Source organism: Uloborus diversus, chromosome 8 (assembly GCF_026930045.1).
Source record: "Uloborus diversus isolate 005 chromosome 8, Udiv.v.3.1, whole genome shotgun sequence".
In the NCBI taxonomy this organism is placed as follows: Eukaryota; Metazoa; Arthropoda; class Arachnida; order Araneae; family Uloboridae; genus Uloborus; species Uloborus diversus.
The window spans coordinates 87,304,291-87,318,145 of NC_072738.1; the positions used below are offsets into that span (position 1 = coordinate 87,304,291).

At 31.7% G+C, this 13,855-nt stretch overlaps 1 protein-coding gene across 1 annotated transcript in view; it reads right to left on the reverse strand.

The window, feature by feature from the left end:
• LOC129228466 (eukaryotic translation initiation factor 4E-binding protein Mextli-like) overlaps window positions 1-10,366 on the reverse strand; it is a 79,513-nt gene extending 69,147 nt beyond the window's left edge. The window contains exons 1-2 of the mRNA XM_054863147.1: window positions 10,280-10,366; window positions 2,090-2,226 (exon numbers count right to left, since the gene is read on the reverse strand). Of these exons, the coding sequence (XP_054719122.1) occupies window positions 2,090-2,225 (136 nt within the window). The 5' untranslated portion in view covers window position 2,226; window positions 10,280-10,366. The remainder of the gene's footprint in view (window positions 1-2,089; window positions 2,227-10,279) is intronic.
• Between the last annotated feature and the right edge of the window lie 3,489 nt (window positions 10,367-13,855).

Here is a 13,855-nt window from a genome sequence, read left to right on the forward strand (position 1 = left end):
CTGTATATGTGCCACTGACAAAGATTTCTGATATTGGAGAATTTCTTTGATTCATGTTTTCCAAGCAGGAGATTAAAAATGAAAATTTGCCTCCTGCAAGAGCGTCTTTGTCCCCTTAGATTTTAAGAGCGCATTATCAGGTATTGGAACGGCATCTTGCTGACCAGCAGCACCCGAATTTAACATCACCGTCAGACTTCGGATGGGAAGAGAAAGACAACTTCTATGTTCCAGTTATGTTTACACTTTTTTGTACTCCTGAGTTCATTTTGAAACTAGTTTGATGCAGCTGCATAAAGGAAAAATGCATTGTTTCATGTAAATGCAAATCTCAAAATATTTCATGCACTCTACTTTGTGTGTGAAGATGATGAGGACTTATGTGAAAATCATAGCCAACAAAGTGATACTGATAACACTTCAGATGAAGATCTTTAAGTAAGAACTGTTTGTTTACCTTTAAATCTATATTTTGAATTAAAATCAGAGTTTAGGTAATGAAATCAGTCATTCGTTACTTGAGTACATAAATAAAAGTATCATTATATCTAATATTAAGTAACGGAAGTCATAATTTTTTTCTGCATTGAAAAAAAAATGCTTCTTATAACCCCGAAACGCGTGTATGCAAATTATTTTACAGGTTTTTTGGAATAATAAAATTGATTTTATCGTACAAGCTTTTCAAAACATTTTTTAACTGTTACTGGTTACTAAAAATCTGCATCTAAAAATTAAAAAAAAAACTAAATGAATAACTTATTTTAAATTGGCAATTAGTTTTCAAATTTGAAATATAATAGTATTAAAATATTAAACATATAAGATAAGTTGAAAAAGTGTTATAATATGCCTCAAAAATTAGTTAAAACTGAACATTTTCATCAATATCTAATGCAGCCACCATCTTGGATTAATGACATCATACAGACCGTCTGACACAAGTTCAAGCAAAACACCTGGTGAGGCATAGTTACATAGGCCATAAGGAATGTATTAGAATTGGTCTCACAATTTCCTCACGAAATTTCCCACGGAGGGTCTTTTTCCTTAAGTATGCTACTGGACTAACAAAAATTTTGTATTAAATATTTATTTCAAAAAAGTGTTTTAACCGTAACAGGGGAGGTAAAAAATTGGGACGTAACAGGGGACGTGAGGTCCAGAGATCATTCTATTAATATTTTTTTTTAAATCATGTAATTTAAATACATTCTTGTAACTTTCCTTAGATGTTCTTTGAATTTTTATTAGCATAGGGAAAAATTATTTTTGAATTTTGAATCGAAATATACCTTTTCCGAGGAAATTTTGCTGGAGTCTTATTAATGATTTAACTTTGGTTCTTTTATATATACAGAACATTTTAGTATCAGAAAATTGATTATATCACGTTACGGGAAAAATTTGACAGTCCTTTAACTATTAGTATTTTGCGTCGTATTTTGAGGAATAATAAAGTCTTCATTGCCCCTAAAACATCATTGTGTAACGTTTGTGAACATTTTAAACTACCTTTACCTCATCTAGAATTTTTTGCACCTCTTCCGCATAATACGGATAAGATAGATAACTCTTTATCCCCAGTTCTAACGTTATAAGAGCTATGTCTACTACTGCCAAAAATTGTAACACTGAAGGCTAGATGCAGTCTCAAGACTGCTTCTAAGGAATGCAATGAAATTTAAACCAGATGCACTTGCCTAAAGATACCGATAAGCATGGGGGGGGTGTTCAAGGTCACAAAACAAAAAGCTATTGGGAAAAACCATTCAATCAGAGTGAAAATGAAGTAGGGGTGATCGGATGAACTTTTGAGCGGTCTGTGAGACCATACCTCCCCTGTTAAAGGTTAACTATCAGACATCAAAGTAAAAAAAAAACGGTTATTCTTCTCAATTAAGAGCTATACATTTTAAATATGAGAGTGGACTTACCATTTTGAAATGCACTGTATATTGAAAAAGAATAAATATTAAAAACATTTTTCTTTGTTAAGTGAGTTTTTTTGAAAAAAAAAGACTGGAATGACAGAAACAAATATATTTAAGATTAATACTTAAATTTTAAATATTTCACAAAACATTACCAGTTCTTGATTTTTGAACTACTGTCTCCTTTGGGTCTTGAATATGCAATTTAAACTGCTCCGAGCTAGGAGTTGACTTTAAGGGCCGAGGCTTCTTCAGAGGCTCTCGCACATTTCTAACCGTTTTAGCACTCATTCTAGATAAAAAAGTAAAAATGTCAATTAATGTTACATTTCACTAATAGAATTTACTTCAAACACAATATAGCACATAGAGAGGTAGTTTTTATTTATGGTATAAAAAAAAGGAAAACATTCAAAAGGTTTTAAAAGTCAAAATAAGTTTAATCAAAAAGACTTGATGAGCATGAGATATATATTTTAATACATTTTTTGCAATTTGATATTAAAAATACAGCAATAATACTATGTTTGACCCCTTTTTTGTTCACTTTTTTCAACACTCATAAGATTATGCAGTTTAAATAGAAAAGAAACAAAACAGGAGCAATGCATACAAAATAATTATAGCACATTAGTCCTTGCTAAAGAAATGGTGATGCTACATCAATCAAATCAACTTAAGATAATAAAAACGAATGGAATTAAATTTGTTTTTATAATTATTGTATTATCCTGCATTAGCTGGCATGCCAAAAAATAAAAGGAGGTTGACTAGTATGCCGGATAATTTGGTGTTCATTTTGCAACAAAAAATGAAGTAAAATTTCCTACTTAGTTTCTATTTAAAAGCAAACCACAATAAGGAAAAAGCTAAATAAGAGAACTGAATTGCTAGTAAACAGAGAACGAGTTCACTAAATCCAGCATTTGTTGATTTGTATCATATTCTACAGTTGCATAATAAGTAAAACTTGATTGAAAAGCAGGGTTTGTGATGTTTTTGATTTTGTTAAATAAAAAAAGTTGGATTTTTTATTTAAATCAGATGTTTTTTTTTTTTTTTTAATGTTTAAAAGTTTGTAGATAGCAATTACTTTTACATAGATGAAAAGTAATATTTTTGTCATTTTCATTTTATGGTACTAGCTATTTTTTAATAATAGTTATAAGTAGAACAGCTTTAATACAAATGCATAATTCAAATTAAGTTCAGCATTTAATTCCCCCCCCCCCTCCATCTACAACCACAAATCCTTCAACTATAATTCTAGGAAACAGTTGTACTATTATTTCCTAGAGAATTATAACTTTAATTCTTTTCAAGAGAAACATTTCTTAAAATTTAGCAGTTTTATCTTTATCAGTGTAGAGTCAACAAAAGTTCTAAAACGGATTCAAGTGTTCAACTGGGATGAAGAAGGAAAAAAGCCTTGAAAATAAAGCAATCTGAACTAATAAATCCATTCAGTTTACTCTTAAAATTAGGATAAGTTCTCTAAATCTTCAATAAATATTTAAGATTTAGGTATACATGTGTTAGAATGTTTACATAAGATGTGATTTTGTTTTATGCTTTGCTTAAAGATAAGGTTTCCATCATCAAGTATGTTTTTAGTGTTAAAATAATATGTTGAACAATTATTTTTCTTAACTTTTTATTAGTCATGGGGTATTAGAAAAACAGCAAGTTTTCATTTGTTCTGAACTTATTATGGAGTAAAAGCAATATTTGAAGAGTTTGAAAACCCTCGCTTTACACACAGAAAGAGGGATCTATATAGTTTTGCCAGTTGAAGTTAAGATTGTCGAATGCAGAATACTTAAATTTAGAGCAACACATTTTTAAAATGCAAAATTCATTTATAAAAATTAAATCAACTGATTTTAATTAATGGTTTTGTTAAAAATCATTTAAATTAAATCAATTGATTTAAATCAATGATTTAAAAAAAAATTCTTGATTCAAATCATGATTTAAATTAAGACTATTTAAATCAACACACCCACTGGAAAAGCCCACTGGAACCACTGGAAAGATGAGCAATAGGGTGAGCCAAAAAACAACTTTTTTTTTTATTTCGATGATGGGTAGGTAATGCGGAAACGGTGACCTTGGTTGAATAAAGTCCACACAAAATATTTGAATTTTTTTTGCACTACTTCTTGATCTGCCGCAATTGGGTTGAAGTTTTAAAAAATGCTATTTTTTCATGTTTTTAGCAAAAAATTAGTAAAAATAGTATGTTTCTATTTTTGATATTGAGTTGCGTGGAAAAGGTGCCATTGGTGGCACTAAATTCCCATAAAAATTTTGAGGTGTGTGGTATGGTTCTTTCCTTTGTCACAAATGAGTAGAAAGTTTGGCATTTTTCAGTTTTTTTTTAAGGTTTTCGATACATTTTCTCATATAGTAAAAGTTTTGTTTTTGCCATATTTATATAGTTTTATCACATCTGATTTATTTTTAGATGCATGGTGTGTCATAAATTAACTACTTATTGCGCATAAAATTTGAAATGTGCTATTCGAAAACTTTGTGCTGCTTCGTTCAAAATTAAGGTTAAACACAGAACTCAACAAAGAACTAAATATAGAACATTTCTACTCCAGGGTGGCGACAGGAACTGTGAAAAAAAGTTCCCTGACTTTTCCCTGATTTCCCTGATTAAGTTCACCAAATTTCCCTGATTTACGTTACCAATGATAATGGTTTTCTTTCTTTGCTTTACTTGAAATCCATTGTAGGTTTGTACAAAATGCAGTATTTCAAACGTTTTAAGTTATGTAAAGTTGTTGAACTAAAGATATATTTTAAAAAGATACTACTTTTTTTAATAAAATGGTTCAAAAAAAAAATACGACAATTTGGGGGGGGGGGAATGACCATACAAAACAGTATATTAAATTTTCATACAATGGAAAGATTATAGAAAATTAAAAAAAAAAAACTTTACTTCCAGAAACCACTTAGCAAAAGAATTTAAGAAACTATTAAAATTACTTTTAAAAACATGTGTATTTATGATAGTTCAAAATAATTTCAATTACTTTTTAGTTCTAAGTTTTCAAACAGTATAATAATTGTTGCAAGAATAACAAGTAATAGTAAAAGAATAGAAGTAATGTAGTTATTCTTATATAACTAATTGACATATTTATGCAAAACAGATGAAACCCTTTGACAACCATTCATAGGGAGCTTTTCTCTAATCAAGAACATAGGTTTTAATGAATGAATACAGCATTTTAACAATAAAAAAATAAAGATATTTTCTTAAGTACACAAGTTAACTCTATTTCAAATGATTTCAGTATGTAACAGAGAAAAAAAAATCTTAGATTGCTTTTGTAACAAACAACTTTGAAATGCAAGGAAAAAAAAGCAATTAATTAATTTCAAAATATATAAAAGAAGAATACAGCTTGGTTATAAAATCAAAGAATCACTAAACTCTGAAGAAAAGAAAACCTCTATAATCTGCGGTGACAACAAATAGTATAATGGCAAAAAACAAAGTTTTTTTAATTGAAAGTTCAATTTTAGCTATGTTTATTTCAGTTTCTTGTGATAAAAGACTTTTCGTGATTCGAGGTTGGCTGATATTGGTTGAGAACCAAACCGGAGCATATCGTCGTATTCAGTTAACCTAAACCTTTAACACTCGAATTTCTTGATCCTTGTATCTTCCTTTAATTGCTATCTATTTATTCAATACTCATCACAATGTTTTGATACCTTGGTTTTTGTCAGTTTCCATTTCTGAGGTAGCATTGTTATGAATTCTTAGGATAGCCCCTGTTATTTACTTTTTTAAATCCCTTTTGCATACCCTGGTCGTTTCTTTAGACAAATCATACGGGCAAATACATTCATATTATGAACAGGGGCAAGACATCATAACGAATCTTAGGGTTTCAAGGCATTAAGTGAAAGCAAAAAGTTCTGTGGGCAGCTGCGAGCCACCTAGACTATGTACGACTGTCTTGAAACTCTGCAGTCCAGTTGAAACAGTTACACAGCTATCTGTTACGTGTTTTTGGTCTGTGAGCGGGGGGGGGGGGACCAACAGCGGTCTCTTAAGGGATAAAAGTCTTGGTGACATTGTGTTGCCATAGCAACACCCCTTCAATTCTTCTTGTGCATGGGTGTAGTGTGGTTTCTTCTTTCCTTTGCCTGGGAATACGTTTTCTGGGTAAAGCTTCATTTGAGAGACTAATGAATGTTTTTTAACTTATTTTCAGTGAAAGCCAAGACAAGAAATGACTTTTAATTCATACTTCCTGTCAATTATGAGCATAAAAATGATAAATGAAAATCACTTCTGGAATGCCCAAGCTTGGCTTGGGCGGACCTCACGTCATTGCCATAACCGCACACTGGACAACCCCCCCCCCCCCTCTTCGAAAAAAAAAAATTTAACCACTGTTTGTTTTTTACTGCTTCAATATTTCTACTTAAATTTTGAATTCCTTAGTTTAAATGTTTTATTTGTTGTTTTTATCCTGATTTTTTAAAAACTCTTCTTTTTTATAAGATAGGTCAGCAAGAAAACAAGCTTCCCATAACTTCATACTGCCTCCCCCCTACCCTTTCATTTATGGTCATTAGTAATATTGAGCGTCTATTTTTCCTCACATTTTTACCAAAACATTACAAATTATATTTAACTATTAAAGCTTGAATATGGTTTTTAAAATTTATTTTGTAGTTTTTTTTCCTTGGGCCGTGGGCCCTTCAAAGCCCCCTCCCCGCTGCACCGCAACAGGTACTTAGATCTGGGCCTGCTACAATCATGTCTTCATTTAAGTTAATTTATAAATTATTCTTAAAAATATAGTTTCTTCAAAACTCTACATGTACTTTAAAACAATAATGCCTACATAAGTTTTATAATGCTATTTAATCTCAGTTAAATTTAAATTAAAATGAAAGGTTTATTTTTCAATTTTGTTAAAACCTTTTAATGTTCCTCCTAAGGAAGTAGTCAATTTTTACTTTGTGTCCTTCTTTGTCTTATGGTACAATATATCATGAAACATAAATATGAGTGATATTTTCTAACGCTGATAATAGCTGTGTGAATAGAAACTTAAAAATTATTGTATGAATGAATAGTTAAGATTTTTAAAAATAAGCTTAAACTGTTTAGAGTATAGTGGCTAGAAAGAATAGTGTGCCGATCGGCGCTTTTTCCCCTTCGATTCTTGAAGACAAAATGTATGAAAACCGCTAGAGGGCAGTGCGGTCGAGGTATACGTTCAATTTCGCGGTGTTTACATTAGTAGACGCGGGATTTTGTTACAATTTAGTTCCGCGTTTCTCTTTTTTACCTTTATTTCGTGAATATTTCATGAAACAGCGTTTAAGGCTTTTAATGGAGGCATCAAAGTTTAATATTAGAAGAAGTAAAGCTTCATCTTGTTTCGTACCAGGGTGCAAAAGTGGATACAAAACATGCAAAGAAAAAGTTCGCTTTTTAAAGCTCCAGCAGATGAAGAAAAACTAAAGAAGTGGAACTCGTTAATTCCCAGGTTAGATAAAGTTTTTGATAAATATTGCTGAATTTGTGCTCTGCATTTCGAAAAACATTTTATTGAAACGCATTATAAGCATATTATAAATGGGGAGGAAGTTTTAATTCCTCGAGGAAGACCTTTTTTGAAAGATGAGGCAATTCCGACAATTTTCCCAAATCTGCCAACATACTTTACTAAAAAAATACCAAAGCAAAGGTCCATCAGGAATTATGCAGTTAAGAAAAATGTTCCCTGTTTGAAAAAAATAAAACTTGATCTTTCCGCAGATGAAACTGAAATAACCACGTATAAATCTATTATAGATGAAATTGTTCATATTAATTTGCCTAACGAATATTGGGTTTGTATGAAATTTAAAAAATCTCCAAATATTGTAGTTTTTGTATATAATGAAAATTATGTGGAAAATAATATTAACGATAAAAAGAGCATTATTGAAGTAGAAGAAAATTTACAAATCAATGCTACTATTTTAGTCAAAGGTGTAAAAGTAGATTATCCTGTTCTTAAATCAGTGTCGGATGTCAGAAAACTTTTTATTGACGTTGATGCTAGAATCGTGTGCAATGGGATGGGTACATCAGAGGAATTCAAATTTGTGTTGCCTGTAATGAAACGAACTGAATATTTTGCTGATGGTTCATCTTTAAGACACTGTAAATGTCAAGGTTTTGTATTGAGTGAAAAATTAAGTTGTAATTTTTGTAAAAAGAAACGTAAATATTTGTTGACACAGAGAGCTCTGAAAAACAAAAGAAATATAGCAAATTTACAAAGAAGTATGGTTGCGGAAAAATTAAAAACATGCATCAAGTAACTTACCGTCTGAAGAAAAAATCAATGGATTTATCAAACAAATTAAAAGTTAAGGAAATTAAGAATAAGGCGAAACTTTCGAAACCTTTACAGTTAACTTCGGAAACTGTTTTTAAAATTTAAAAATAAAAAAAGAACAAAATCGAATTTTCGATAAATCGCTTCGAGGTGCACACCCCCATGCTACAAACTAACTTTGTACTAAATTTCATGAAAATCGGCCGAACGGTATAGGCGCTGTGCGCATCACAGGGATCCAGACAGAATTCCGGACAGAAATCCAGACAAAAATCCAGACAGAAATCCAGACAGAGAGACTCATTTTTATTATTAGTAGAGAAATAAGAGACGCGCTGTTATTGAATACTTAAGGGCCATTCATTAATTACGTAAGGATGATTTTGGCAATTTTTGACCCCCCCCCCATGTAAGGGTACGTAAGAATTTTCACCCCCCCCCCCCATTTTTATGTAAGATTCCATTTTGTTTTTCAAAATGATAAAATAACAAATCTTGAATCGTTACATCACTGGAATCGTTATTAAATTCACATTATTAAATTAAACCTTTTGCGTAAAGAAATAGTTACTGAAAAGAATCTAAACTGAATGTTTTTTCGACTTTTTTTTTGATGTAATATTAATTACAAATAAAACATGCCGTACGCAATGCGACTCCTTTATTATATTTTACACTATAAATTCTTTGTAAAACAAATAAAAAAACATCTTATCCTAACACGTTTCTTACCTTCCAGACGCAAATGGAACATAATCTCTGCCAAATCACTTGACCGCGCGCAATTTCTAATGTGAAATATCGACTTGGAAAATATTATGTAAGAATGAGTTTGACCCTCCCCCCCAAGTAAGGGTACGTAGAGGCTTTTCCAACCCCCCTCCCCCTCGGGACCCTTACGTATTTAATGAATGGACCCTTATAGTCTAATATTTTCATTGAAGTAAGGTAGTTTTATAATAAGGTAATAAGGTAATTTTATATGCTTCAAAAAATAAACGAACACCCATGTAACAATTAGCACTTATTACAGAATTTGTCTTATGCGCAAAAATAAGTTTAATCCGAAAAACGGGGCTTTTAAACTGCGAAATCAGCATGCAATCGCTGATTTAAAACGAGTCTGATTGAGGAGCATAACGTACTACTCGAGTGTAGCGCCACCTGAATTTTCCTCAGATCTGACCTCACTTTTTCCCCGCCGATCGGCACACTACTCTTTCTAGGCACTATAGTTTAGAGTATGGCACTTTGAGGATCTTCTATGCTTCAGAACTTAATTTGAATAATAAGAAATTATACCAACATACCAGGGGATCTAGCTTCTTGTTTCATGACCCCTACAACCCACACTTGCCAGCATCAAAAGGATTCAGAAACATGAGCCCATAAATTAATCTAATTGTTTGAAACTTGACCAAATTCAAGGTTGACTTTTTTCCTTATATAGGTGTATAAAATCAGTTTGGAAACTGTTTGGTAGCAATAAACTTATTTTTCTATCATTTTTAATGCCTTTAACAGCCATTTTTTTTTATTAATATTCGAAAAAAAGATACAAAATATTCGAACTGTTTAGAGAAATCCTGTAGCGAAGGAATCGATGAAATAAAATGACATAAAGAAATAGAAAATAAGTGCGATCGTGCAATAGCACTTATGCATACATTTAAATAAATGAAAAATATACCGAAGTTTTCAAGGGGGAAAAAAAGCTATTAGGTTACACTTTCACAATAAAACTGAAAATGAAAACTATCAATCAAAGCATAAAAGATTTAGTGTAACATCCATTGCTGAAATATATCGGGAAAATAATAACTTCATTTGAAATGTGTCATAAGAGAAGGAGTAGAGAGTTCTGTGTACGATTTTTTTTTTGCAAATACACACGGAAGACATAAGACAAGTTTATTAATTATCGTACACATATCCATATAAGTTAATATAAGCTTCAAAAAATTAAAAACTAACTTTGGACAAAAGTTTTTTTCCTCCTTTTCTTAGACAAAACAACGACAGTCGAATTTGTTCCAGATTCAATTTCGAGCGAAGAGCATGGTAGAATGGAAAACATTCGTGGCATTAAAGAGCGAAAGTATTTAGGTCCGAAAATTTCTGTCAATTACCCTTTTGGGGAACGTGATTGGTTCAAATTTTTGCTCTTATTAATGCGTTCAAAACAGCCTGCTAAAAATTAAAGAAAATTATAAAAGAAAAAGAGTTTAAAAAAATTTAATTTTAAAACTTTAAAATTAGGAAAATATTTGACCAGTTCTTCTTTCAAACAAAGTAGTTTCCTTTAAGCTGTCCCTTCTGGAAGTGTCTGCTACTCCTCGATTTTTCTAGCAACCTTTGTAGTAACTTGGCGTGGTTTCAGACGTCCTCGATATTTGGCGATCACGTTCGCGTTGTTTATTCCAGAGAGCAACAACTGCGCCTCGTGCTTTTCTCAGCATACTTTCCTCTATGGATAGTATTTTAATGATCTAATTATTGTAATTATAGAGGAATGACTATTGAAGTAGGGGCGAAGTTTTCTTCATTTGAAAGCTTACAAATAAATTACGGAAGAAGAGAATTTTGTGCATTTTTATGTGCAAGATTCTGCTAAATTGACGAGTGATGTTCATATTCGACACGTTACAAACATGGAAATGCTGAATTGGTGTATTACAAATCAAAATACACCAATGTTTTTAGCCAAAAAAAAGGAAAGAAAACAAAAGTGAAAGGAAATCTAAATGAGTATAAGTTTTGTGTGTTGATCAGTACACGGAACTGACATGTAAGAAATTTAATCTAACTTTCTTGCAAGTTGCTTCCTCTTTAAAAAGTGATACTACGTTGCATATATTAGCTGTTTTATAAGGTTATAAATAAATATATTGCTCAAAATGTGTCGCAATTCATTTATGATCCTAAGTTTGCCGATGATTGGTTTTATAAACCGTTGCCACCAAGGAAGCTTTCTGGTGTTTTTGGGACCTCTATTTGGTGTATTTTTAATCAACATAAATGCTGCTTTCTGTTTGATGATGCATTTATAGTATTAACAGCCATTTTTTATGCTAAGAGCTCCTACAGCTCAACACGCAATTAAAATAGCTATGGGTTATTATTTTATACTTATTGACAAATTTCTTCATGTAATATCTTTTCAATAATGTTTTTGTAGCTCTTTTACGATGTATCATTCTTGTTGCACTGTAATGTTTGTATTATATGCCTGGCTTCTTTTTTCTTTTCATGGCAATGCATACTGGTCTACTTTTTGTGAGGCTACTTTTATCTAAAGATAGACTGCATCTTGTCGAGTGAAAATAAATAACAGCTAAATCATTGGTGATTTTGACCTGGAGTTTTGGGCAAATGCAATGGTTTGACGTGCATGAACGAATAGAAAGGTACCCAAGGATAATTTGGTAAGGGAAATTTTACTAATTAAATTTAATTTATGTTTCACAAAAGAACTAGATAACAGTGCCCAAAAAAACTTCAATTATTAAAGAATCTAATATTTATTCAAAAATTGATGCACCTAGTTAATCTATTACATAATTGTTTCGCTCGACCTTGCATGTCGTTAATGTCGCATACGTCACACTTGTGCCTATTGCGCATGTGCCAGTTGTGTCTCTACACAGTCGGCGGTTCCCGCCCGCGTAGTATGTGATCGTCCGTAGTCGAATAAACATGTCTGGTTTGTATCCGCCTCGAGTCATTGTATTACGCACATCGCTACATGGTGTCAGAAGTAATAATTAAAATAAAAAAATGACACAGCAAGAGGCAGGAATGAGTGGTTTAAAACCACCGATGTCGCTCAAAATTCGCCAAGATAATATGGCAGATGTTTGGAATGACTTCAAGCAACAGTTTCAATGGTATTCCGTAGCTTCTAATCTGAAAGCAAAACCAGCAGAAGTTCAAGCGGCGGTGCTTATGACAACAATAGGTCATGAAGCGATAAGTATATTTAATACTTTCAAATTAAGTGATGAAGATTCCAAAAATATAGATGTTATTTTGCAGAACTTCGAAGATTATTTCGCTCCGAAGAAAAATGAATCCTTCACAAGATGGAATTTCTTTAAATTGAAGCAAAGCGAAAGCGAAACGTTCGATGAATTCGTCACCGAAGCTAAAAAAAGAATTCAAGGCTGCAACTTTAACGAACTGACTGACGGTCTCTTGCGAGATAAGATTGTTTTCGGTATCATTAATGACAACGTGCGAGAAAAATTATTAGCAGAGGAAGATCTAATATTAACGAAAGCTATACAAATTTGTCGTATTTCGGAACAAGCGTCAAAACAGCTAAAAGAATTAAAGAACGATCCGAAATTAGAAGTTGATCGTATCAAATCGAAACAAAACTTCGAAAAAATCAAGAAATCCGGCTCATACAGAAACAACAGGAGTGGATTTTACAAAAATCAAGAGTTCGACTGCCAGCGTTGTGGTACAAAACACGGAGTTAAATCGTGTCCGGCATTTAACAAGCGCTGTAGAAAATGTAATAAGGTAGGTCACTTCTCTAAAGTTTGTAAATCTAAGAATATTCATGTTTTGAATAATTTTGAGAACAGCAATAATGAGAATGATAAATGTTATTCTAGTGGTGAGTCTAAAGTATACTTAGACAGTGTGCAAGTAAATTTCAATATAAATTCTATTGATAATGATTGGCATGAAATTGTTCATTTTTCTAATAAATCTGTTAAATTTAAGTTAGATACGGGGGCTCAGTGTAACGTTGTTAGCTATGAATTAGCTAAAGAACTGGAAGTCCCGATTCTCAAAACAAAAGTGAAAAAATTGATTTCGTTTAGTAATCATGAAATGAACGTTAAAGGTGAAATTAATGTTACTTGTAAAATTAAGAACAAAAGTGTTAATTTAAAATTTATTGTAGCTAATGGTAATGTAAAACCTGTTATTGGTGGTAACACTTGTGTAAAACTAGGCTTAATAAAAAGAGTGCTGTCTGCTGAGAACGAAATGGTTCCAGTAAATTGGAAAACAAAAATTTATGAGGGGCTAGGTTGTTTAAAAGACTTTGAATATGATATTGATGTTGATGAAAAAGCTCAATTTGATGTATGCCCGCCTAGAAAAATTCCTTATGCCATTGAAAACAGTGTAAAACAAGAAATTGATCGAATGATAGAATTGGGTGTAATTGAATCAATAACTGAACCTAGTTTGTGTGTAAGTCCATTAGTAATTGTTAGAAAAAATGGTAAATTAAGAGTGTGTATTGATCCTTCCAGATTAAATAAGCATGTAAAAAGACGTCATTTTCCGTTAAGAACTGTTGAGGAAATTGCTGTAAAAATTAAAGGAGCAAAATGTTTTGCATTATTAGATTGTAAACGAGGTTTTTGGCAAATACGAGTCACTGATAAAACTTCAAAATACCTAACAGTTAATACCCCCTGGGGAAGGTACGCTTACAAAAGAATTCCATTTGGGTTAGTTTCTGCACCTGAAATTTATCAGCAGAAAATGTCAGAATTATTGAAAGATTTTGAGAATGTCGAATGT